We start from the raw sequence: 24955 nt of genomic DNA, 5'->3' as shown, positions 1-24955 counted from the left end.
TCCCTCATCCCCTCTCCGTCTCTCCCCCCTCTGTTCTCCACCTTTCTCTCCCTCCCTGTCCGACCTCTCTCATCTCCAGCCTCTCACATTTCCCTCCCACCTCTCTCTACCCTCTGACTTCCACCACTCTCTCCCCCCCGTCTGACTCTCCCTTTATCAACTATTCTCTGCCGCCTCTCCTCTTTCTCCCCATCTCTCTCCCACCCACCCCCTCTCTTCCTCACCCATCGCCCCCCAGTCTCTTCCTCCCCGTCTGGGTCTCCCACCTCCGCCTACCCCAAACTCCCGCTCCCGACCCTACCCTCTCTCCCCCCTCTTCTGTCTCTCTCTTCCCCGGCCCGAGCCCTTCTCTCTCCCTCTCTCACCCCATGTCTCCCTCTCTCCGTCTGGCAGAGGTCTGTGAGCGGGGTGACGGTGATTTTGCTAGTGAACTGCCTGGTCTCCCTGGTGATGTCCGTCCTCACGGCCATCGTCAACTGCAGGAACCTCGAGTGCTGCGCCGTGCGGCCTCCGGTGGTGAGTGGGATCTTCCTGTGCACCTGGGGGGGGTGGGCGGCGGGGGATGGGACGTGGGTGGGAGAGATGGGGGGAGATGGAAAGAGGGTGGGGAGAGATGGGAGGGAGCAAGAGAGAGAGATGGGGGCAGAAAGGGAATGAAAGGGGTGGGGAGAGGAGGATAGGGAGGGGGAGAGAGAGGTGGGAGGAAGAGATGGAGGGACAGAGGGTGTGGAGAGAGGGACGGAGGGAGAGAGAGGCTGTGGGAGTGGGTAGTGGATCCTGTCTCCTCTCCTCACCTTCTCTTTCTCCCGTCCCCTCCTCAATCTGATCCCTCCCTCTCCCCCACCCACAGAGAATGGTGGTGATCCACGCTAACCAGCTCGCACCGCCGGACCTCGCCTCCATCTTCTCCAGCGAACCGGCGCCCACCCCGGCCTCTGACGGGCCCCAGTGACGACACGTTCCCCGCTCCACGGGACAGCCCAAAGGATTCGGGCCGAGCGGCCTGAAAGGAAAATCAAGGCCGGATTTTGGAGACGGAGTTCGGGGTGGGGGTTGGTGGGTAACATTCCCGTGGTCACATTCCTCCCCGTGGGAACCCCCCAGTTCAAGCTCCCTTGTTACGAGTCGCCCTGTCCCACCCGCGGCATCCGGTCACTCCTGACACACTCCGCTCTCTGTCCCCTCTATCACCGCCCCTCTCACCCTGGCTGGTGGCCATTTTGTGATGGTTATCATTGAAACCGCTCTCCCAGCATCGTAGAAATAGTCACACCCTTTTCCTCACCTCCCACTCACTTCCCTCCCTGTTTATTCAATCTCAACTCCTCATCGCCCTCTCTTTCAGTTACCCTGTGAGTCTCTCCACTACTCACTCCATCACTCCTGACACCCTCCCCTCTCCGTCCCCTTGTCCTTTCTCCTGCCATCCAACACATTCTGGGTGGTGAACGTTGTCCGATGGGAAATTTCGCTCCCTCACCCGATCCCTTCCCTCTCTCGTTGAGTGAGTCTCTCCCCTCTCCCTCCGTTCAGACACTCAACTCTCCGTCCCATCAGCCCAGATCGCGTCTCGACCTCTCGCTCCCCATTTCCCCTGTCCGCGCTCTCCTTCTTGCCGTCCGTCTTATTTGCGAAGGATCGAAATCACCCACCCTTCCCCCACACGCCCCATCCTGTTCCTGCCCACCCTCTCCTTTCAGACCCCTCTTTCCTGGTCCTGCAACTTCCCCTCCCTTCCCGTCCCATCAGATCCCCTCCCACCTCGTCCCATTACTTTCCCTCCTTCCTGGTCAGATCACTCCCGCTCCCTTCCTGTCGTTTCGCTCCTCCTCACCCCGACTCTATCTTATCCACGTCACCACCAGTTTGTGACAGGAACTTTCGCCTCCCCTTTTCGTCCCCTATTGAGTCAATGACTTCGCCACGGTCACCGTCTCATCAGTCCACTCCTCGTCCCGTCACTCCTCTTCCTCCCAAACCCCTCACCCCTCCTCCCCAAAACCCACATGTATATGTGTATGTGTGAATATCTGAGATATATACATTAGTTTATTCAATGACAAAATTATTAGAATTAAAACATACATGAAATACCCAAGACTATATAAAACACAAATTAAAATACTGTTATTATAATCAATAAGACACTCGATCCCGGGATTGTATCCACGGGCACCGCATGTCCCTTCGCCATAGATTCTGTGTGCGACTGTGACCATTGTAAGTCAGTGTCTCACTCCATCCCTGGCGGCCACATTAACCAAGGAACACACACAAAAATTCTGGTGAACACAGCAGGCCAGGCAGCATCTCTAGGAAGAGGTACAGTCGACGTTTCGGGTCGAGACCCTTCGTCAGGACTAATTTAAAGAAGAGATAGTCAGAGATTGGAAAGTGGGAGGGGGAGGGGGAGGGATGGGGCCAAGAGCTGGACAGTTAATTGGCAAACGGTATACAGAGTTGGAGAAGGGGGGGGGGGGTCATGGGACAGGAGGCCTAGGGAAAAAGAAAGGGGAGGTGAACCCACTATAGTGAGAGGGACAGAGGGAGAAAAAAGGGAGAGAAAAAATGGGGAAAAATAATAATGATAATAAATAATAAATAAGGGATGGGGTACAAAGCAGAGGTGGGGCATTAACTGAAGTTAGAGAAGTCAATGTTCATGCCATCAGGTTGGAGGCTACCCAGACGGAATATAAGGTGTTGTTCCTCCAATCTGAGTGTGGCTTCATCTTTACAGTAGAGGAGGCCGTGGAAAGACATGTCAGAATGGGAATGGGACGTGGAATTAAAATGTGTGGCCACTGGGAGATCCTGCTTTCTCTGGTGGACAGGGCTTAGTTGTTCAGCAAAGCGGTCTCCCACTCTGTGTCGGGTCTCGCCAATATATAGAAGGCCACATCGGGAGCACCGGACGCAGTATATCACCCCAGCCGACTCACAGGTGAAGTCTCGCCTCACCTGGAAGGACTGTCTGGGGCCCTGAATGGTGGTGAGGGAGGAAGTGTAAGGGCATGTGTAGCACTTGTTCCGCTTACAAGGATTAGTGCTGGGTGGGAGATAGGTGGGAAGGGATGTGGGGGGGACGAATGGACAAGGGAGTCACTGGGATTGTGTGATGGAACGGCGTGGAGGGAGCTTCACGCTGTGTCTGACCCCGGGAGTGTGTGATGGGATGGTGTGGTGGGAGATTCACGCTGTGTCTGACCCCGGGAGTGTGTGATGGGACGGTGTGGAGGGAGCTTCACGCTGTGTCTGACCCCGGGAGTGTGTGATGGGACGGTGTGGTGGGAGATTCACGCTGTGTCTGACCCCGGGAGTGTGTGATGGGACGGTGTGGTGGGAGATTCACGCTGTGTCTGACCCCGGGAGTGTGTGATGGGACGGTGTGGTGGGAGATTCACTCTGTGTCTGACCTCGAGAGTGTGTGATGGGACGGTGTGGTGGGAGATTCACTCTGTGTTTGACCCCGGGAGTGTGTGATGGGATGGTGTGGTGGGAGATTCACTCTGTGTCTGACCCCGGGAGTGTGTGATGGGACGGTGTGGTGGGAGATTCACTCTGTGTCTGACCCCGGGAGTGTGTGATGGGACGGTGTGGTGGGAGATTCACTCTGTGTTTGACCCCGGGAGTGTGTGATGGGATGGTATAGAGGGAGTTTCATGCTGTGTTTGACCCCGGGAGTGTGTGATGGGACTTTATTTATCATTTCCCTTTTTTGTCCCCTTGCCCATCCTCTGGGTTCCCCCTCCTCACCCTTTTCCTTCTCCCTGGACCTCCTGTCCCATGATCCTCTCATGTCCCTTTGCCAATCACCTGTCCAGCTCTTGGCTCCATCCCTCCCCCTCCTGTCTTCTCCTATCATTTTGGATCTCCCCCTCCCCCTCCAACTTTCAAATCTCTTACTCACTCTTCCCTCAGTTAGTCCTGACGAAGGGTCTCGACTGTACCTCTTCCTAGAGATGCTGCCTGGCCTGCTGCGTTCACCAGCAACTTTGATGCGTGTTGTTTATTATCAAAGTTCTTATTTGTCACCATATACTACCCCGAGATTCATTTTATTGCAGTCATTTACAGGACAATAAATCAATATAGCAGAATTTATGAAAAACTATACAAAAACAAAGACTAACCAACAAGCAACGTGCAAAGGAAGGGAAATTTGTGCAAATAAAATATTAAATAATACTGACACGAGTTGTAAATTATTTGAAAGTGAGTCCGTAGGTTGTGGAATCAGTTCAGAGATGATGTGAGTGAAGTTATCCACGCCGGTGTCTCAGAAAAAACCCGCCATCATCGGGCCCTTCCTGTCTGTGTAATTCCCCGGCATGAAACGTAAAAGTTGCCCGTGAACGCAGCAGGCCAGCCAGCATTACGTACTCCCGGGATAATCCCACCCCGGGACACCGGTGTCCCAGACTGAGCCCCGGCCCCCGGGCTCTTCCCGTCTGTGTCATTCCCCGGGGTCCCGAACCCGCACATCCGGCAGAAGCAGCGCCGCTGGACAGGAGGCGGAAATACGTCACCACGGGAGACCAGAGAGCGTCGCACAGCGCGAGCCTAAAGCTAGTTCCGTTAAAAACGGTTGGGAATTAAACCTGGCGCGTGGCCATTAAAGGTAAGGGGAAGGTGGGGGGCGGGAGTTAAAGGGGAGGGCGGGGAATCGGCTAAACTGTCGGCATCCCGCGGGCGGGGATGTTCACACATTCAGATGTTCACAGATCACGGTCAGTCCGGGTCTGGGTTCCTGCAGAGATCTCAGTTCCTTCTCCCCGGTCTCACTGAACCGATTGTCCCACAGCCTGAAACAGATGGGAAATAAAGACGAAATAAACAGATCACACAACAGTGTCAGTAACAGGGAACAACACTCGCAGACAAATATCACCAGAAAACCCGCGGATCCGCTGATATTTTATCACATTGAACATTAACACAAACACTCACCGGATCTGCTCCAGACTCGGGAGGGTCAGTATGAGGCGGCGGAGAGCGGGGACAGATCGGTCTGTCAGCGAGTTGTAACCCAGGTTCAGCTCCGTCAGTGATGGGTTTGTACTGAGAGCGGAGACGAGATCCTCGGCACCAGAATCTGTGAGACCGACATTGTCCAGCCTGGAGATGAGAGAGAGTGAGGGTGAAGGACACAGAGAGACAGGAGACGGTACAAATCCCCAGTGTTTATCAGTAACACAATTACTGATCACATTAATGTTCAGTGTCAGACACCCAGTGACTGTAAACACAACCTCCTACAGTTTGGTACCTACCCTAATTCCTGTAATTTACACCGTGATTTCATCAGAGCCGCAGACACCAGTTTCACTCCTGAATCTCCCAGTTTATTAACACTCAGGTTCAACTCCGTCAGTGATGGGTTTGTACTGAGAGCGGAGGCGAGATCCTTGGCACCAGAATCTGTGAGACCGATATTGTCCAGCCTGGAGATAAAAGGGCACAAAGAGACAGGAGATGGTACAAATCCCCAGTGTTTATCAGTAACACAATTTCTGATTACATTAGTGTTTAGTGTCAGACACGCAGTGAAGGTAAACACAATCTCAATCTCCCACAGTCTGATATTTAACACAGTTTCAGTAATTTACACTCTGATTTCATCAGAGTCGTTGGCAACAGTTTAAATTCTGAATAACCCAGTTTATTGTTATTCAGAATGAGCACCGTTAGTGAAGTGTTTCTCGGGAGAATGGAGGCAAGGTATCCTGCAGCTGAATTGTGAGGCTGACATTCCACAGCCTGGAGATGAGCAGAGACTGTGAAGGACACAGAGAGACAGGAGACGGTATAAATTCCCAGTGTTTATCAGTAACACAATTACTGATAAATTAAAGTTCAGTGTCAGACACGCAGTGACTATAAACACAATCTCCCACAGTCTGGTACTTACTGCAGTTTCTGTAATTTACACTCCGGGTTCCCCAGAGCCGCAGACAGCAGTTTCACTCCTGAATCTCCCAGCTGATTATCATTCAGGTTCAACTCTGTTAGTGATGGGTTTGTTCTGAGAGCAGAGGCGAGATCGCCGGCACCAGAATCTGTGAGACCGACATCCCTCAGCCTGGAGATGAGAGAAAGAGAGGGTGAAGGTCACAGAGAGACAGGAGACGGTACAAATCCCCAGTGTTTATCAGTAACACAATGACTGATAAATTAATGTTCAGTGTCAGACACGCAGTGACTATAAGCACAATCTCCCACAGTCTGGTACTTACCCCAGTTTCTGTATTTTACACTCCGGGTTCCTCAGAGCCTCAGACACCAGTTTCACTCCTGAATCTCCCAGTTTATTAACACTCAGGTTCAACTCTGTCAGTGATGGGTTTGTACTGAGAGCGGAGGCGAGATCCTTGGCACCAGAATCTGTGAGACCGATATTGTCCAGCCTGGAGATAAAAGGGCACAAAGACACAGGAGATGGTACAAATCCCCAGTGTTTATCAGTAACACAATTTCTGATTACATTAGTGTTTAGTGTCAGACACGCAGTGAAGGTAAACACAATCTCAATCTCCCACAGTCTGATATTTAACACAGTTTCAGTAATTTACACTCTGATTTCATCAGAGTCGTTGGCAACAGTTTAAATTCTGAATAACCCAGTTTATTGTTATTCAGAATGAGCACCGTTAGTGAAGTGTTTCTCGGGAGAATGGAGGCAAGGTATCCTGCAGCTGAATATGTGAGGCTGACATTCCACAGCCTGGAGATGAGCAGAGACTGTGAAGGACACAGAGAGACAGGAGACAGTACAAATTCCCAGTGTTTATCAGTAACACAATTACTGATAAATTAAAGTTCAGTGTCAGACACGCAGTGACTATAACCACAATCTCCCACAGTCTGGTACTCACTGCAGTTTCTGTAATTTACACTCCGGGTTCCCCAGAGCCGCAGACAGCAGTTTCACTCCTGAATCTCCCAGCAGATTATCATTCAGGTTCAACTCTGTTAGTGATGGGTTTGTTCTGAGAGCAGAGGCGAGATCGCCGGCACCAGAATCTGTGAGACCGACATCCCTCAGCCTGGAGATGAGAGAAAGAGAGGGTGAAGGTCACAGAGAGACAGGAGACGGTACAAATCCCCAGTGTTTATCAGTAACACAATTACTGATCACATTAATGTTCAGTGTCAGACACCCAGTGACTGTAAACACAACCTCCTACAGTTTGGTACCTACCCTAATTCCTGTAATTTACACCGTGATTTCATCAGAGCCGCAGACACCAGTTTCACTCCTGAATCTCGCAGTTTATTGTTATTCAGGCTGAGCACCATTAGTGAAGTTTTTGTACTGAGAGCGGACACAAAATCTCCGGCAGCTGAATCTGTGAGTCCGACATCCATCAGCCTGGAAATGAGAGAGAGTGAGGGTGAAGGACACAGAGAGACTGGAGACGGTACAAATCCCCAGTGTTTATCAGTAACACAATTACTGATCACATTAATGTTCAGTGTCGGACACCCAGTGACAGTAAACATAATCTCCCACAGTCTGGTACTTACCACAGTTTCTGTATTTTACACTCTGTGTTCCTCAGAGCCGCAGACACCAGTTTCATTCCTGAATCTCCCAGTTTGTTAGCACCCAGGTTCAGCTCCGTCAGTGATGGGTTTGTTCTGAGAGCGGAGGCGAGATCCTCGGCACCAGAATCTGTGAGACCGACATCCCTGAGCCTGGAGATGAGATAGAGTGAGGGTGAAGGACACAGAGAGACAGAACACGGTACAAATCCCCAGTGTTTATCTGGAACACAATTACAGATTTCATTAATGTTCAGAGTCAGATATTAAGTGCCTGTAAACACAATCTCCGACAGTTTGATACTGACCACAGTTTCTGTATTTCACACTTCGAGTTCCTCAGAGCCTCAGACACCAGTTTCACTCCTGAATCTCCCAGTTTATTAACACTCAGGTTCAACTCCGTCAGTGATGGGTTTGTACTGAGAGCGGAGGCGAGATCCTTGGCACCAGAATCTGTGAGACCGATATTGTCCAGCCTGGAGATAAAAGGGCACAAAGAGACAGGAGATGGTACAAATCCCCAGTGTTTATCAGTAACACAATTTCTGATTACATTGGTGTTTAGTGTCAGACACGCAGTGAAGGTAAACACAATCTCAATCTCCCACAGTCTGATATTTAACACAGTTTCAGTAATTTACACTCTGATTTCATCAGAGTCGTTGGCAACAGTTTAAATTCTGAATAACCCAGTTTATTGTTATTCAGAATGAGCACCGTTAGTGAAGTGTTTCTCGGGAGAATGGAGGCAAGGTATCCTGCAGCTGAATTGTGAGGCTGACATTCCACAGCCTGGAGATGAGCAGAGACTGTGAAGGACACAGAGAGACAGGAGACGGTATAAATTCCCAGTGTTTATCAGTAACACAATTACTGATAAATTAAAGTTCAGTGTCAGACACGCAGTGACTATAAACACAATCTCCCACAGTCTGGTACTTACTGCAGTTTCTGTAATTTACACTCCGGGTTCCCCAGAGCCGCAGACAGCAGTTTCACTCCTGAATCTCCCAGCTGATTATCATTCAGGTTCAACTCTGTTAGTGATGGGTTTGTTCTGAGAGCAGAGGCGAGATCGCCGGCACCAGAATCTGTGAGACCGACATCCCTCAGCCTGGAGATGAGAGAAAGAGAGGGTGAAGGTCACAGAGAGACAGGAGACGGTACAAATCCCCAGTGTTTATCAGTAACACAATGACTGATAAATTAATGTTCAGTGTCAGACACCCAGTGACTATAAACACAATCTCCCACAGTCTGGTACTTACCCCAGTTTCTGTATTTTACACTCCGGGTTCCTCAGAGCCTCAGACACCAGTTTCACTCCTGAATCTCCCAGTTTATTCACACTCAGGTTCAACTCTGTCAGTGATGGGTTTGTACTGAGAGCGGAGGCGAGATCCTTGGCACCAGAATCTGTGAGACCGATATTGTCCAGCCTGGAGATAAAAGGGCACAAAGAGACAGGAGATGGTACAAATACCCAGTGTTTATCAGTAACACAATTTCTGATTACATTAATGTTTAGTGTCAGACACGCAGTGAAGGTAATCACAATCTCAATCTCCCACAGTCTGGCATTTAACACAGTTTCTGTAATTTACACTCTGATTTCATCAGAGTCGTTGGCAACAGTTTAAATTCTGAATCTCCCAGCTTATTGTTATTCAGAATGAGCACCGTTAGTGAAGTGTTTCTCGGGAGAATGGAGGCAAGGTATCCTGCAGCTGAATATGTGAGGCTGACATTCCACAGCCTGGAGATGAGCAGAGACTGTGAAGGACACAGAGAGACAGGAGACAGTACAAATTCCCAGTGTTTATCAGTAACACAATTACTGATAAATGAAAGTTCAGTGTCAGACACGCAGTGACTATAACCACAATCTCCCACAGTCTGGTACTCACTGCAGTTTCTGTAATTTACACTCCGGGTTCCCCAGAGCCGCAGACAGCAGTTTCACTCCTGAATCTCCCAGCAGATTATCATTCAGGTTCAACTCTGTTAGTGATGGGTTTGTTCTGAGAGCAGAGGCGAGATCGCCGGCACCAGAATCTGTGAGACCGACATCCCTCAGCCTGGAGATGAGAGAAAGAGAGGGTGAAGGTCACAGAGAGACAGGAGACGGTACAAATCCCCAGTGTTTATCAGTAACACAATTACTGATCACATTAATGTTCAGTGTCAGACACCCAGTGACTGTAAACACAACCTCCTACAGTTTGGTACCTACCCTAATTCCTGTAATTTACACCGTGATTTCATCAGAGCCGCAGACACCAGTTTCACTCCTGAATCTCGCAGTTTATTGTTATTCAGGCTGAGCACCATTAGTGAAGTTTTTGTACTGAGAGCGGACACAAAATCTCCGGCAGCTGAATCTGTGAGTCCGACATCCATCAGCCTGGAAATGAGAGAGAGTGAGGGTGAAGGACACAGAGAGACTGGAGACGGTACAAATCCCCAGTGTTTATCAGTAACACAATTACTGATCACATTAATGTTCAGTGTCGGACACCCAGTGACAGTAAACATAATCTCCCACAGTCTGGTACTTACCACAGTTTCTGTATTTTACACTCTGTGTTCCTCAGAGCCGCAGACACCAGTTTCATTCCTGAATCTCCCAGTTTGTTAGCACCCAGGTTCAGCTCCGTCAGTGATGGGTTTGTTCTGAGAGCGGAGGCGAGATCCTCGGCACCAGAATCTGTGAGACCGACATCCCTGAGCCTGGAGATGAGATAGAGTGAGGGTGAAGGACACAGAGAGACAGAACACGGTACAAATCCCCAGTGTTTATCTGGAACACAATTACAGATTTCATTAATGTTCAGAGTCAGATATTAAGTGCCTGTAAACACAATCTCCGACAGTTTGATACTGACCACAGTTTCTGTATTTCACACTTCGAGTTCCTCAGAGCCTCAGACACCAGTTTCACTCCTGAATCTCCCAGTTTATTAACACTCAGGTTCAACTCCGTCAGTGATGGGTTTGTACTGAGAGCGGAGGCGAGATCCTTGGCACCAGAATCTGTGAGACCGATATTGTCCAGCCTGGAGATAAAAGGGCACAAAGAGACAGGAAATGGTACAAATCCACAGTGTTTATCAGTAACACAATTTCTGATTACATTAGTGTTTAGTGTCAGACACGCAGTGAAGGTAAACACAATCTCAATCTCCCACAGTCTGATATTTAACACAGTTTCAGTAATTTACACTCTGATTTCATCAGAGTCGTTGGCAACAGTTTAAATTCTGAATAACCCAGTTTATTGTTATTCAGAATGAGCACCGTTAGTGAAGTGTTTCTCGGGAGAATGGAGGCAAGGTATCCTGCAGCTGAATTGTGAGGCTGACATTCCACAGCCTGGAGATGAGCAGAGACTGTGAAGGACACAGAGAGACAGGAGACGGTATAAATTCCCAGTGTTTATCAGTAACACAATTACTGATAAATTAAAGTTCAGTGTCAGACACGCAGTGACTATAAACACAATCTCCCACAGTCTGGTACTTACTGCAGTTTCTGTAATTTACACTCCGGGTTCCCCAGAGCCGCAGACAGCAGTTTCACTCCTGAATCTCCCAGCTGATTATCATTCAGGTTCAACTCTGTTAGTGATGGGTTTGTTCTGAGAGCAGAGGCGAGATCGCCGGCACCAGAATCTGTGAGACCGACATCCCTCAGCCTGGAGATGAGAGAAAGAGAGGGTGAAGGTCACAGAGAGACAGGAGACGGTACAAATCCCCAGTGTTTATCAGTAACACAATGACTGATAAATTAATGTTCAGTGTCAGACACCCAGTGACTATAAACACAATCTCCCACAGTCTGGTACTTACCCCAGTTTCTGTATTTTACACTCCGGGTTCCTCAGAGCCTCAGACACCAGTTTCACTCCTGAATCTCCCAGTTTATTCACACTCAGGTTCAACTCTGTCAGTGATGGGTTTGTACTGAGAGCGGAGGCGAGATCCTTGGCACCAGAATCTGTGAGACCGATATTGTCCAGCCTGGAGATAAAAGGGCACAAAGAGACAGGAGATGGTACAAATCCCCAGTGTTTATCAGTAACACAATTTCTGATTACATTAATGTTTAGTGTCAGACACGCAGTGAAGGTAATCACAATCTCAATCTCCCACAGTCTGGCATTTAACACAGTTTCTGTAATTTACACTCTGATTTCATCAGAGTCGTTGGCAACAGTTTAAATTCTGAATCTCCCAGCTTATTGTTATTCAGAATGAGCACCGTTAGTGAAGTGTTTCTCGGGAGAATGGAGGCAAGGTATCCTGCAGCTGAATATGTGAGGCTGACATTCCACAGCCTGGAGATGAGCAGAGACTGTGAAGGACACAGAGAGACAGGAGACAGTACAAATTCCCAGTGTTTATCAGTAACACAATTACTGATAAATTAAAGTTCAGTGTCAGACACGCAGTGACTATAACCACAATCTCCCACAGTCTGGTACTCACTGCAGTTTCTGTAATTTACACTCCGGGTTCCCCAGAGCCGCAGACAGCAGTTTCACTCCTGAATCTCCCAGCAGATTATCATTCAGGTTCAACTCTGTTAGTGATGGGTTTGTTCTGAGAGCAGAGGCGAGATCGCCGGCACCAGAATCTGTGAGACCGACATCCCTCAGCCTGGAGATGAGAGAAAGAGAGGGTGAAGGTCACAGAGAGACAGGAGACGGTACAAATCCCCAGTGTTTATCAGTAACACAATTACTGATCACATTAATGTTCAGTGTCAGACACCCAGTGACTGTAAACACAACCTCCTACAGTTTGGTACCTACCCTAATTCCTGTAATTTACACCGTGATTTCATCAGAGCCGCAGACACCAGTTTCACTCCTGAATCTCGCAGTTTATTGTTATTCAGGCTGAGCACCATTAGTGAAGTTTTTGTACTGAGAGCGGACACAAAATCTCCGGCAGCTGAATCTGTGAGTCCGACATCCATCAGCCTGGAAATGAGAGAGAGTGAGGGTGAAGGACACAGAGAGACTGGAGACGGTACAAATCCCCAGTGTTTATCAGTAACACAATTACTGATCACATTAATGTTCAGTGTCAGACACCCAGTGACCGTAAACAAACTCTACCTCCATTCTGCTACTGACCATAATTTCTGTATTTTACAGTCTGAATTCTTCAGAGCCGCAGAAACCAGTTTCACTCCTGAATCTCCCAGTTTATTATAACTCAGGTTCAGCTCCGTCAGTTTTGGGTTTGTACTGAGAGCGGAGACGAGATCCTTGGCACCAGAATCTGTGAGACCGATATTGTCCAGCCTGGAGATAAAAGGGCACAAAGAGACAGGAGATGGTACAAATCCCCAGTGTTTATCAGTAACACAATTTCTGATTACATTAGTGTTTAGTGTCAGACACGCAGTGAAGGTAAACACAATCTCAATCTCCCACAGTCTGATATTTAACACAGTTTCAGTAATTTACACTCTGATTTCATCAGAGTCGTTGGCAACAGTTTAAATTCTGAATAACCCAGTTTATTGTTATTCAGAATGAGCACCGTTAGTGAAGTGTTTCTCGGGAGAATGGAGGCAAGGTGTCCTGCAGCTGAATTGTGAGGCTGACATTCCACAGCCTGGAGATGAGCAGAGACTGTGAAGGACACAGAGAGACAGGAGACGGTATAAATTCCCAGTGTTTATCAGTAACACAATTACTGATCACATTAATGTTCAGTGTCGGACACCCAGTGACAGTAAACATAATCTCCCACAGTCTGGTACTTACCACAGTTTCTGTATTTTACACTCTGTGTTCCTCAGAGCCGCAGACACCAGTTTCATTCCTGAATCTCCCAGTTTGTTAGCACCCAGGTTCAGCTCCGTCAGTGATGGGTTTGTTCTGAGAGCGGAGGCGAGATCCTCGGCACCAGAATCTGTGAGACCGACATCCCTGAGCCTGGAGATGAGATAGAGTGAGGGTGAAGGACACAGAGAGACAGAACACGGTACAAATCCCCAGTGTTTATCTGGAACACAATTACAGATTTCATTAATGTTCAGAGTCAGATATTAAGTGCCTGTAAACACAATCTCCGACAGTTTGATACTGACCACAGTTTCTGTATTTCACACTTCGAGTTCCTCAGAGCCTCAGACACCAGTTTCACTCCTGAATCTCCCAGTTTATTAACACTCAGGTTCAACTCCGTCAGTGATGGGTTTGTACTGAGAGCGGAGGCGAGATCCTTGGCACCAGAATCTGTGAGACCGATATTGTCCAGCCTGGAGATAAAAGGGCACAAAGAGACAGGAGATGGTACAAATCCCCAGTGTTTATCAGTAACACAATTTCTGATTACATTAGTGTTTAGTGTCAGACACGCAGTGAAGGTAAACACAATCTCAATCTCCCACAGTCTGATATTTAACACAGTTTCAGTAATTTACACTCTGATTTCATCAGAGTCGTTGGCAACAGTTTAAATTCTGAATAACCCAGTTTATTGTTATTCAGAATGAGCACCGTTAGTGAAGTGTTTCTCGGGAGAATGGAGGCAAGGTATCCTGCAGCTGAATTGTGAGGCTGACATTCCACAGCCTGGAGATGAGCAGAGACTGTGAAGGACACAGAGAGACAGGAGACGGTATAAATTCCCAGTGTTTATCAGTAACACAATTACTGATAAATTAAAGTTCAGTGTCAGACACGCAGTGACTATAAACACAATCTCCCACAGTCTGGTACTTACTGCAGTTTCTGTAATTTACACTCCGGGTTCCCCAGAGCCACAGACAGCAGTTTCACTCCTGAATCTCCCAGCTGATTATCATTCAGGTTCAACTCTGTTAGTGATGGGTTTGTTCTGAGAGCAGAGGCGAGATCGCCGGCACCAGAATCTGTGAGACCGACATCCCTCAGCCTGGAGATGAGAGAAAGAGAGGGTGAAGGTCACAGAGAGACAGGAGACGGTACAAATCCCCAGTGTTTATCAGTAACACAATTACTGATCACATTAATGTTCAGTGTCAGACACCCAGTGACTGTAAACACAACCTCCTACAGTTTGGTACCTACCCTAATTCCTGTAATTTACACCGTGATTTCATCAGAGCCGCAGACACCAGTTTCACTCCTGAATCTTGCAGTTTATTGTTATTCAGGCTGAGCACCATTAGTGAAGTTTTTGTACTGAGAGCGGACACAAAATCTCCGGCAGCTGAATCTGTGAGTCTGACATCCATCAGCCTGGAAATGAGAGAGAGTGAGGGTGAAGGACACAGAGAGACTGGAGACGGTACAAATCCCCAGTGTTTATCAGTAACACAATTACTGATCACATTAATGTTCAGTGTCAGACACCCAGTGACCGTAAACAAACTCTACCTCCATTCTGCTACTGACCATAATTTCTGTATTTTACAGTCTGAATTCTTCAGAGCCGCAGAAACCAGTTTCACTCCTGAATCTCCCAGTTTATTATAACTCAGGTTCAGCTCCGTCAGTTTTGGGTTTGTACTGAGAGCGGAGACGAGATCCTTGGCACCAGAATCTGTGAGACCGATATTGTCCAGCCTGGAGATAAAAGGGCACAAAGAGACAGGAGATGGTACAAATCCCCAGTGTTTATCAGTAACACAATTTCTGATTACATTAGTGTTTAGTGTCAGACACGCAGTGAAGGTAAACACAATCTCAATCTCCCACAGTCTGATATTTAACACAGTTTCAGTAATTTACACTCTGATTTCATCAGAGTCGTTGGCAACAGTTTAAATTCTGAATAACCCAGTTTATTGTTATTCAGAATGAGCACCGTTAGTGAAGTGTTTCTCGGGAGAATGGAGGCAAGGTGTCCTGCAGCTGAATTGTGAGGCTGACATTCCACAGCCTGGAGATGAGCAGAGACTGTGAAGGACACAGAGAGACAGGAGACGGTATAAATTCCCAGTGTTTATCAGTAACACAATTACTGATCACATTAATGTTCAGTGTCGGACACCCAGTGACAGTAAACATAATCTCCCACAGTCTGGTACTTACCACAGTTTCTGTATTTTACACTCTGTGTTCCTCAGAGCCGCAGACACCAGTTTCATTCCTGAATCTCCCAGTTTGTTAGCACCCAGGTTCAGCTCCGTCAGTGATGGGTTTGTTCTGAGAGCGGAGGCGAGATCCTCGGCACCAGAATCTGTGAGACCGACATCCCTGAGCCTGGAGATGAGATAGAGTGAGGGTGAAGGACACAGAGAGACAGAACACGGTACAAATCCCCAGTGTTTATCTGGAACACAATTACAGATTTCATTAATGTTCAGAGTCAGATATTAAGTGCCTGTAAACACAATCTCCGACAGTTTGATACTGACCACAGTTTCTGTATTTCACACTTCGAGTTCCTCAGAGCCTCAGACACCAGTTTCACTCCTGAATCTCCCAGTTTATTAACACTCAGGTTCAACTCCGTCAGTGATGGGTTTGTACTGAGAGCGGAGGCGAGATCCTTGGCACCAGAATCTGTGAGACCGATATTGTCCAGCCTGGAGATAAAAGGGCACAAAGAGACAGGAGATGGTACAAATCCCCAGTGTTTATCAGTAACACAATTTCTGATTACATTAGTGTTTAGTGTCAGACACGCAGTGAAGGTAAACACAATCTCAATCTCCCACAGTCTGATATTTAACACAGTTTCAGTAATTTACACTCTGATTTCATCAGAGTCGTTGGCAACAGTTTAAATTCTGAATAACCCAGTTTATTGTTATTCAGAATGAGCACCGTTAGTGAAGTGTTTCTCGGGAGAATGGAGGCAAGGTATCCTGCAGCTGAATTGTGAGGCTGACATTCCACAGCCTGGAGATGAGCAGAGACTGTGAAGGACACAGAGAGACAGGAGACGGTATAAATTCCCAGTGTTTATCAGTAACACAATTACTGATAAATTAAAGTTCAGTGTCAGACACGCAGTGACTATAAACACAATCTCCCACAGTCTGGTACTTACTGCAGTTTCTGTAATTTACACTCCGGGTTCCCCAGAGCCGCAGACAGCAGTTTCACTCCTGAATCTCCCAGCTGATTATCATTCAGGTTCAACTCTGTTAGTGATGGGTTTGTTCTGAGAGCAGAGGCGAGATCGCCGGCACCAGAATCTGTGAGACCGACATCCCTCAGCCTGGAGATGAGAGAAAGAGAGGGTGAAGGTCACAGAGAGACAGGAGACGGTACAAATCCCCAGTGTTTATCAGTAACACAATGACTGATAAATTAATGTTCAGTGTCAGACACCCAGTGACTATAAACACAATCTCCCACAGTCTGGTACTTACCCCAGTTTCTGTATTTTACACTCCGGGTTCCTCAGAGCCTCAGACACCAGTTTCACTCCTGAATCTCCCAGTTTATTAACACTCAGGTTCAACTCTGTCAGTGATGGGTTTGTACTGAGAGCGGAGGCGAGATCCTTGGCACCAGAATCTGTGAGACCGATATTGTCCAGCCTGGAGATAAAAGGGCACAAAGAGACAGGAGATGGTACAAATCCCCAGTGTTTATCAGTAACACAATTTCTGATTACATTAATGTTTAGTGTCAGACACGCAGTGAAGGTAATCACAATCTCAATCTCCCACAGTCTGGCATTTAACACAGTTTCAGTAATTTACACTCTGATTTCATCAGAGTCGTTGGCAACAGTTTAAATTCTGAATCTCCCAGCTTATTGTTATTCAGAATGAGCACCGTTAGTGAAGTGTTTCTCGGGAGAATGGAGGCAAGGTATCCTGCAGCTGAATATGTGAGGCTGACATTCCACAGCCTGGAGATGAGCAGAGACTGTGAAGGACACAGAGAGACAGGAGACAGTACAAATTCCCAGTGTTTATCAGTAACACAATTACTGATAAATGAAAGTTCAGTGTCAGACACGCAGTGACTATAACCACAATCTCCCACAGTCTGGTACTCACTGCAGTTTCTGTAATTTACACTCCGGGTTCCCCAGAGCCGCAGACAGCAGTTTCACTCCTGAATCTCCCAGCAGATTATCATTCAGGTTCAACTCTGTTAGTGATGGGTTTGTTCTGAGAGCAGAGGCGAGATCGCCGGCACCAGAATCTGTGAGACCGACATCCCTCAGCCTGGAGATGAGAGAAAGAGAGGGTGAAGGTCACAGAGAGACAGGAGACGGTACAAATCCCCAGTGTTTATCAGTAACACAATTACTGATCACATTAATGTTCAGTGTCAGACACCCAGTGACTGTAAACACAACCTCCTACAGTTTGGTACCTACCCTAATTCCTGTAATTTACACCGTGATTTCATCAGAGCCGCAGACACCAGTTTCACTCCTGAATCTCGCAGTTTATTGTTATTCAGGCTGAGCACCATTAGTGAAGTTTTTGTACTGAGAGCGGACACAAAATCTCCGGCAGCTGAATCTGTGAGTCCGACATCCATCAGCCTGGAGATGAGAGAGAGTGAGGGTGAAGGACACAGAGAGACTGGAGACGGTACAAATCCCCAGTGTTTATCAGTAACACAATTACTGATCACATTAATGTTCAGTGTCAGACACCCAGTGACCGTAAACAAACTCTACCTCCATTCTGCTACTGACCATAATTTCTGTATTTTACAGTCTGAATTCTTCAGAGCCGCAGAAACCAGTTTCACTCCTGAATCTCCCAGTTTATTATAACTCAGGTTCAGCTCCGTCAGTTTTGGGTTTGTACTGAGAGCGGAGACGAGATCCTTGGCACCAGAATCTGTGAGACCGATATTGTCCAGCCTGGAGATAAAAGGGCACAAAGAGACAGGAGATGGTACAAATCCCCAGTGTTTATCAGTAACACAATTTCTGATTACATTAGTGTTTAGTGTCAGACACGCAGTGAAGGTAAACACAATCTCAATCTCCCACAGTCTGATATTTAACACAGTTTCAGTAATTTACACTCTGATTTCATCAGAGTCGTTGGCAACAGTTTAAATTCTGAATAACCCAGTTTATTGTTATTCAGAATGAGCACCGTTAGTGAAGTGTTTCTCGGGAGAATGGAGGCAAGGTATCCTGCAGCTGAATTGTGAGGCTGACATTCCACAGCCTGGAGATGAGCAGAGACTGTGAAGGACACAGAGAGACAGGAGACGGTATAAATTCCCAGTGTTTATCAGTAACACAATTACTGATAAATTAAAGTTCAGTGTCAGACACGCAGTGACTATAAACACAATCTCCCACAGTCTGGTACTTACTGCAGTTTCTGTAATTTACACTCCGGGTTCCCCAGAGCCGCAGACAGCAGTTTCACTCCTGAATCTCCCAGCTGATTATCATTCAGGTTCAACTCTGTTAGTGATGGGTTTGTTCTGAGAGCAGAGGCGAGATCGCCGGCACCAGAATCTGTGAGACCGACATCCCTCAGCCTGGAGATGAGAGAAAGAGAGGGTGAAGGTCACAGAGAGACAGGAGACGGTACAAATCCCCAGTGTTTATCAGTAACACAATGACTGATAAATTAATGTTCAGTGTCAGACACCCAGTGACTATAAACACAATCTCCCACAGTCTGGTACTTACCCCAGTTTCTGTATTTTACACTCCGGGTTCCTCAGAGCCTCAGACACCAGTTTCACTCCTGAATCTCCCAGTTTATTCACACTCAGGTTCAACTCTGTCAGTGATGGGTTTGTACTGAGAGCGGAGGCGAGATCCTTGGCACCAGAATCTGTGAGACCGATATTGTCCAGCCTGGAGATAAAAGGGCACAAAGAGACAGGAGATGGTACAAATCCCCAGTGTTTATCAGTAACACAATTTCTGATTACATTAATGTTTAGTGTCAGACACGCAGTGAAGGTAATCACAATCTCAATCTCCCACAGTCTGGCATTTAACACAGTTTCTGTAATTTACACTCTGATTTCATCAGAGTCGTTGGCAACAGTTTAAATTCTGAATCTCCCAGCTTATTGTTATTCAGAATGAGCACCGTTAGTGAAGTGTTTCTCGGGAGAATGGAGGCAAGGTATCCTGCAGCTGAATATGTGAGGCTGACATTCCACAGCCTGGAGATGAGCAGAGACTGTGAAGGACACAGAGAGACAGGAGACAGTACAAATTCCCAGTGTTTATCAGTAACACAATTACTGATAAATTAAAGTTCAGTGTCAGACACGCAGTGACTATAACCACAATCTCCCACAGTCTGGTACTCACTGCAGTTTCTGTAATTTACACTCCGGGTTCCCCAGAGCCGCAGACAGCAGTTTCACTCCTGAATCTCCCAGCAGATTATCATTCAGGTTCAACTCTGTTAGTGATGGGTTTGTTCTGAGAGCAGAGGCGAGATCGCCGGCACCAGAATCTGTGAGACCGACATCCCTCAGCCTGGAGATGAGAGAAAGAGAGGGTGAAGGTCACAGAGAGACAGGAGACGGTACAAATCCCCAGTGTTTATCAGTAACACAATTACTGATCACATTAATGTTCAGTGTCAGACACCCAGTGACTGTAAACACAACCTCCTACAGTTTGGTACCTACCCTAATTCCTGTAATTTACACCGTGATTTCATCAGAGCCGCAGACACCAGTTTCACTCCTGAATCTCGCAGTTTATTGTTATTCAGGCTGAGCACCATTAGTGAAGTTTTTGTACTGAGAGCGGACACAAAATCTCCGGCAGCTGAATCTGTGAGTCCGACATCCATCAGCCTGGAAATGAGAGAGAGTGAGGGTGAAGGACACAGAGAGACTGGAGACGGTACAAATCCCCAGTGTTTATCAGTAACACAATTACTGATCACATTAATGTTCAGTGTCAGACACCCAGTGACCGTAAACAAACTCTACCTCCATTCTGCTACTGACCATAATTTCTGTATTTTACAGTCTGAATTCTTCAGAGCCGCAGAAACCAGTTTCACTCCTGAATCTCCCAGTTTATTATAACTCAGGTTCAGCTCCGTCAGTTTTGGGTTTGTACTGAGAGCGGAGACGAGATCCTCGACACCAGAATCTGTAAGACCGACATCCCTCAGCCTGGAGATGAGAGATAGAGTGAAGGGGAAGGACAAAGAGAGACAGGAGACGATAGAAAACCCCAGTGTTTATCAGTATCACAATCAATGATCACATTAATGTTCAGTGTCAGACACCCTGTGCCTGTAAACACAATCTCCCACTGTCTGGTATTTACCACAGTTTCTGTATTTTACACTCCGAGACCCTCAACGCGTCCGACACCAGTTTCACTCCTGAATCTCCCAGTTTATTATCATTCAAACTCAGCTCTTTCAGTGATCGATTTGTACTGAGAGTGGAGATGATCTCCTTGGCACCATTAGCAGTGAGACCGACATCATACAGCCTGGAGATGAGAGAGAGTGAGGGTGAAGGACACAGAGAGACAGGAGACGGTACAAATCCCCAGTGTTTATCTGGAACACAATTACAGATTTCATTAATGTTCAGAGTCAGATATTAAGTGCCTGTAAACACAATCTCCGACAGTTTGATACTGACCACAGTTTCTGTATTTCACACTTCGAGTTCCTCAGAGCCTCAGACACCAGTTTCATTCCTGAATCTCCCAGTTTATTAACACTCAGGTTCAACTCCGTCAGTGATGGGTTTGTACTGAGAGCGGAGGCGAGATCCTTGGCACCAGAATCTGTGAGACCGATATTGTCCAGCCTGGAGATAAAAGGGCACAAAGAGACAGGAGATGGTACAAATCCCCAGTGTTTATCAGTAACACAATTTCTGATTACATTAGTGTTTAGTGTCAGACACGCAGTGAAGGTAAACACAATCTCAATCTCCCACAGTCTGATATTTAACACAGTTTCAGTAATTTACACTCTGATTTCATCAGAGTCGTTTGCAACAGTTTAAATTCTGAATAACCCAGTTTATTGTTATTCAGAATGAGCACCGTTAGTGAAGTGTTTCTCGGGAGAATGGAGGCAAGGTATCCTGCAGCTGAATTGTGAGGCTGACATTCCACAGCCTGGAGATGAGCAGAGACTGTGAAGGACACAGAGAGACAGGAGACGGTATAAATTCCCAGTGTTTATCAGTAACACAATTACTGATAAATTAAAGTTCAGTGTCAGACACGCAGTGACTATAAACACAATCTCCCACAGTCTGGTACTTACTGCAGTTTCTGTAATTTACACTCCGGGTTCCCCAGAGCCGCAGACAGCAGTTTCACTCCTGAATCTCCCAGCTGATTATCATTCAGGTTCAACTCTGTTAGTGATGGGTTTGTTCTGAGAGCAGAGGCGAGATCGCCGGCACCAGAATCTGTGAGACCGACATCCCTCAGCCTGGAGATGAGAGAAAGAGAGGGTGAAGGTCACAGAGAGACAGGAGACGGTACAAATCCCCAGTGTTTATCAGTAACACAATTACTGATCACATTAATGTTCAGTGTCAGACACCCAGTGACTGTAAACACAACCTCCTACAGTTTGGTACCTACCCTAATTCCTGTAATTTACACCGTGATTTCATCAGAGCCGCAGACACCAGTTTCACTCCTGAATCTCGCAGTTTATTGTTATTCAGGCTGAGCACCATTAGTGAAGTTTTTGTACTGAGAGCGGACACAAAATCTCCGGCAGCTGAATCTGTGAGTCCGACATCCATCAGCCTGGAAATGAGAGAGAGTGAGGGTGAAGGACACAGAGAGACTGGAGACGGTACAAATCCCCAGTGTTTATCAGTAACACAATTACTGATCACATTAATGTTCAGTGTCAGACACCCAGTGACCGTAAACAAACTCTACCTCCATTCTGCTACTGACCATAATTTCTGTATTTTACAGTCTGAATTCTTCAGAGCCGCAGAAACCAGTTTCACTCCTGAATCTCCCAGTTTATTATAACTCAGGTTCAGCTCCGTCAGTTTTGGGTTTGTACTGAGAGCGGAGACGAGATCCTCGACACCAGAATCTGTAAGACCGACATCCCTCAGCCTGGAGATGAGAGATAGAGTGAAGGGGAAGGACAAAGAGAGACAGGAGACGATAGAAAACCCCAGTGTTTATCAGTATCACAATTAATGATCACATTAATGTTCAGTGTCAGACACCCTGTGCCTGTAAACACAATCTCCCACTGTCTGGTATTTACCACAGTTTCTGTATTTTACACTCCGAGACCCTCAACGCGTCCGACACCAGTTTCACTCCTGAATCTCCCAGTTTATTATCATTCAAACTCAGCTCTTTCAGTGATCGATTTGTACTGAGAGTGGAGATGATCTCCTTGGCACCATTAGCAGTGAGACCGACATCATACAGCCTGGAGATGAGAGAGAGTGAGGGTGAAGGACACAGAGAGACAGGAGACGGTACAAATCCCCAGTGTTTATCAGTAACACAATTACTGATCACATTAATGTTCAGTGTCGGACACCCAGTGACAGTAAACATAATCTCCCACAGTCTGGTACTTACCACAGTTTCTGTATTTTACACTCTGTGTTCCTCAGAGCCGCAGACACCAGTTTCATTCCTGAATCTCCCAGTTTGTTAGCACCCAGGTTCAGCTCCGTCAGTGATGGGTTTGTTCTGAGAGCGGAGGCGAGATCCTCGGCACCAGAATCTGTGAGACCGACATCCCTGAGCCTGGAGATGAGATAGAGTGAGGGTGAAGGACACAGAGAGACAGAACACGGTACAAATCCCCAGTGTTTATCTGGAACACAATTACAGATTTCATTAATGTTCAGAGTCAGATATTAAGTGCCTGTAAACACAATCTCCGACAGTTTGATACTGACCACAGTTTCTGTATTTCACACTTCGAGTTCCTTAGAGCTTCAGACACCAGTTTCACTCCTGAATCTCCCAGTTCATTATCATTCAGGTTCAGCTCTGTCAGTGATCGATTTGTGCTGAGAGTGGAGGCGAGATCCTTGGCACCAGAATCTGTGAGACCTACATCGTACAGACTGGAGATGAGAGAGAGTGAGGGTGAAAAACACAGAGAGACACGAGACTGTTCATATCCACACTGTTAATCAGTAATGTAATTACAAATCACATTAATGTTCAGTGTCAGACACCAAGTCTCTGTAAACACAATATTCCACAGTCTGGTACTGACCACAGTTTCTGTATTTTACACTCTGAGTTCCTTAGAGCTTCAGACACCAATTTCACTCCTGAATCTCCCAGTTTATTACCACTCAGGTTCAGCTCCGTCAGTGATGGGTTTGTTCTGAGAGCGGAGAGGAGATCCTCGACACCAGAATCTGTGAGACCGACATTCCTCAGCCTGGAGATGAGAGAGAGTGAGGGTGAAGGACACAGAGAGACAGGAAACGGTACAAATCCCCAGTGTATATCAGTAACACAATTACTGATCACATTAATGTTCAGTGTCAGACACCCAGTGACTGTAAACACAATCTCCCACAGTCTGGTACTTACGAAAGCTTCTGTATTTTACACTCCGAGAGCTTCAGAGCCTCAGACACCAGTTTCACTCCTGAATCTCCTAGTTTATTATCATTCAAACTCAGTTCCGTCAGTGATTGGTTTGTACTGAGAGTGGAGTTGAGATCCTTGGCACCAGAATCTGTGAGACCGACATCATACAGCCTGGAGATGAGACAGAGTGAGGGTGAAGGACACAGAGAGACAGGAGGCGGTACAAATCCCCAGTGTTTATCAGTGACACAATTACTGATCACATTAATGTTCAGTGTCAGACACCCAGTGACTGTAAACACAATCTCACACATTCTGCTACTGACCATAGTTTCTGTATTTTACACTCCGAATTCTTCAGAGCCGCAGACACCAGTTTCACTCCTGAATCTCCCAGTTTATTAGCACCCAGGTTCAGCTCCGTCAGTGATGGGTTCGAACTGAGAGCGGAGGCGAGATCCTTGGCACCAGAATCTGTGAGACCGACATCCCGCAGCCTGGAGAAGAGAGAGAATCAGGTTGAAGAACACAGAGGGACAGAAGACTGTACATATTCTCACTGTTAATCAATAATATAATTACTAATTATATTAATGTTCAGTGTCAAATATGCAGTGACAATCTCCCACTCTCTGGTATTTACCACAGCTTTTGGATTTTACATTTCGCCTTCTTTAGAGCCGCAGACACCAGTTTCACTCCTGAATCTCCCAGTTTATTATCATTCAGGTTCAGCTCCATCAATGATCGGTTTGTTCTGAGAGTGGAGGCGAGATCCTTGGCACCAGAATCTGTGAGACCGACATTCCTCAACCTGGAGATGAGAGAGAGTGAGGGTGAAGGACACAGAGAGACAGGAGATGGTACAATTCCCCAGTGTTTATCAGTGACACAATTACTGATCACATTAATGTTCAATGTCAGACACTCAGTGACTGGAAACACAATCTCATACAGAC

At 46.9% G+C, this 24955-nt stretch overlaps 1 protein-coding gene across 9 annotated transcripts in view; it reads right to left on the bottom strand.

The window, feature by feature from the left end:
• Positions 1 to 24955, bottom strand: part of LOC140208620 (uncharacterized) — a 117174-nt gene that overhangs the window by 46403 nt on the left and 45816 nt on the right. For 6 of the 9 annotated variants that reach the window (XM_072277432.1, XM_072277424.1, XM_072277428.1 and 3 more), the window contains 48 exons: positions 24640 to 24810; positions 24323 to 24493; positions 23997 to 24167; positions 23671 to 23841; positions 23345 to 23515; positions 23019 to 23189; positions 22693 to 22863; positions 22365 to 22535; positions 22038 to 22208; positions 21712 to 21882; positions 21074 to 21244; positions 20748 to 20918; positions 20420 to 20590; positions 20093 to 20263; positions 19767 to 19937; positions 19128 to 19298; positions 18803 to 18973; positions 18165 to 18335; positions 17838 to 18008; positions 17512 to 17682; positions 16873 to 17043; positions 16548 to 16718; positions 15910 to 16080; positions 15584 to 15754; positions 14945 to 15115; positions 14618 to 14788; positions 14292 to 14462; positions 13654 to 13824; positions 13328 to 13498; positions 12689 to 12859; positions 12362 to 12532; positions 12036 to 12206; positions 11397 to 11567; positions 11072 to 11242; positions 10434 to 10604; positions 10108 to 10278; positions 9782 to 9952; positions 9456 to 9626; positions 8817 to 8987; positions 8492 to 8662; positions 7854 to 8024; positions 7528 to 7698; positions 7202 to 7372; positions 6876 to 7046; positions 6237 to 6407; positions 5912 to 6082; positions 5274 to 5444; positions 4951 to 5118 (listed from right to left, as the gene is read on the bottom strand). In XM_072277432.1, the coding sequence (XP_072133533.1) occupies positions 4951 to 5118; positions 5274 to 5444; positions 5912 to 6082; positions 6237 to 6407; positions 6876 to 7046; positions 7202 to 7372; positions 7528 to 7698; positions 7854 to 8024; positions 8492 to 8662; positions 8817 to 8987; positions 9456 to 9626; positions 9782 to 9952; positions 10108 to 10278; positions 10434 to 10604; positions 11072 to 11242; positions 11397 to 11567; positions 12036 to 12206; positions 12362 to 12532; positions 12689 to 12859; positions 13328 to 13498; positions 13654 to 13824; positions 14292 to 14462; positions 14618 to 14788; positions 14945 to 15115; positions 15584 to 15754; positions 15910 to 16080; positions 16548 to 16718; positions 16873 to 17043; positions 17512 to 17682; positions 17838 to 18008; positions 18165 to 18335; positions 18803 to 18973; positions 19128 to 19298; positions 19767 to 19937; positions 20093 to 20263; positions 20420 to 20590; positions 20748 to 20918; positions 21074 to 21244; positions 21712 to 21882; positions 22038 to 22208; positions 22365 to 22535; positions 22693 to 22863; positions 23019 to 23189; positions 23345 to 23515; positions 23671 to 23841; positions 23997 to 24167; positions 24323 to 24493; positions 24640 to 24810 (8205 nt within the window). Of the gene's footprint in view, positions 1 to 2031; positions 4806 to 4950; positions 5119 to 5273; positions 5445 to 5911; positions 6083 to 6236; positions 6408 to 6875; positions 7047 to 7201; positions 7373 to 7527; positions 7699 to 7853; positions 8025 to 8491; positions 8663 to 8816; positions 8988 to 9455; positions 9627 to 9781; positions 9953 to 10107; positions 10279 to 10433; positions 10605 to 11071; positions 11243 to 11396; positions 11568 to 12035; positions 12207 to 12361; positions 12533 to 12688; positions 12860 to 13327; positions 13499 to 13653; positions 13825 to 14291; positions 14463 to 14617; positions 14789 to 14944; positions 15116 to 15583; positions 15755 to 15909; positions 16081 to 16547; positions 16719 to 16872; positions 17044 to 17511; positions 17683 to 17837; positions 18009 to 18164; positions 18336 to 18802; positions 18974 to 19127; positions 19299 to 19766; positions 19938 to 20092; positions 20264 to 20419; positions 20591 to 20747; positions 20919 to 21073; positions 21245 to 21711; positions 21883 to 22037; positions 22209 to 22364; positions 22536 to 22692; positions 22864 to 23018; positions 23190 to 23344; positions 23516 to 23670; positions 23842 to 23996; positions 24168 to 24322; positions 24494 to 24639; positions 24811 to 24955 lie in introns of those variants that run through there. The other 3 variants (XM_072277427.1, XM_072277430.1, XM_072277431.1) reach the window with 3 other exon arrangements.

Source organism: Mobula birostris, chromosome 13, assembly GCF_030028105.1.
Source record: "Mobula birostris isolate sMobBir1 chromosome 13, sMobBir1.hap1, whole genome shotgun sequence".
Classification (NCBI taxonomy): Eukaryota; Metazoa; Chordata; class Chondrichthyes; order Myliobatiformes; family Myliobatidae; genus Mobula; species Mobula birostris.
Note: the sequence above shows the minus strand (reverse complement) of the source record. Positions and strands in the feature narration are given on the sequence as shown.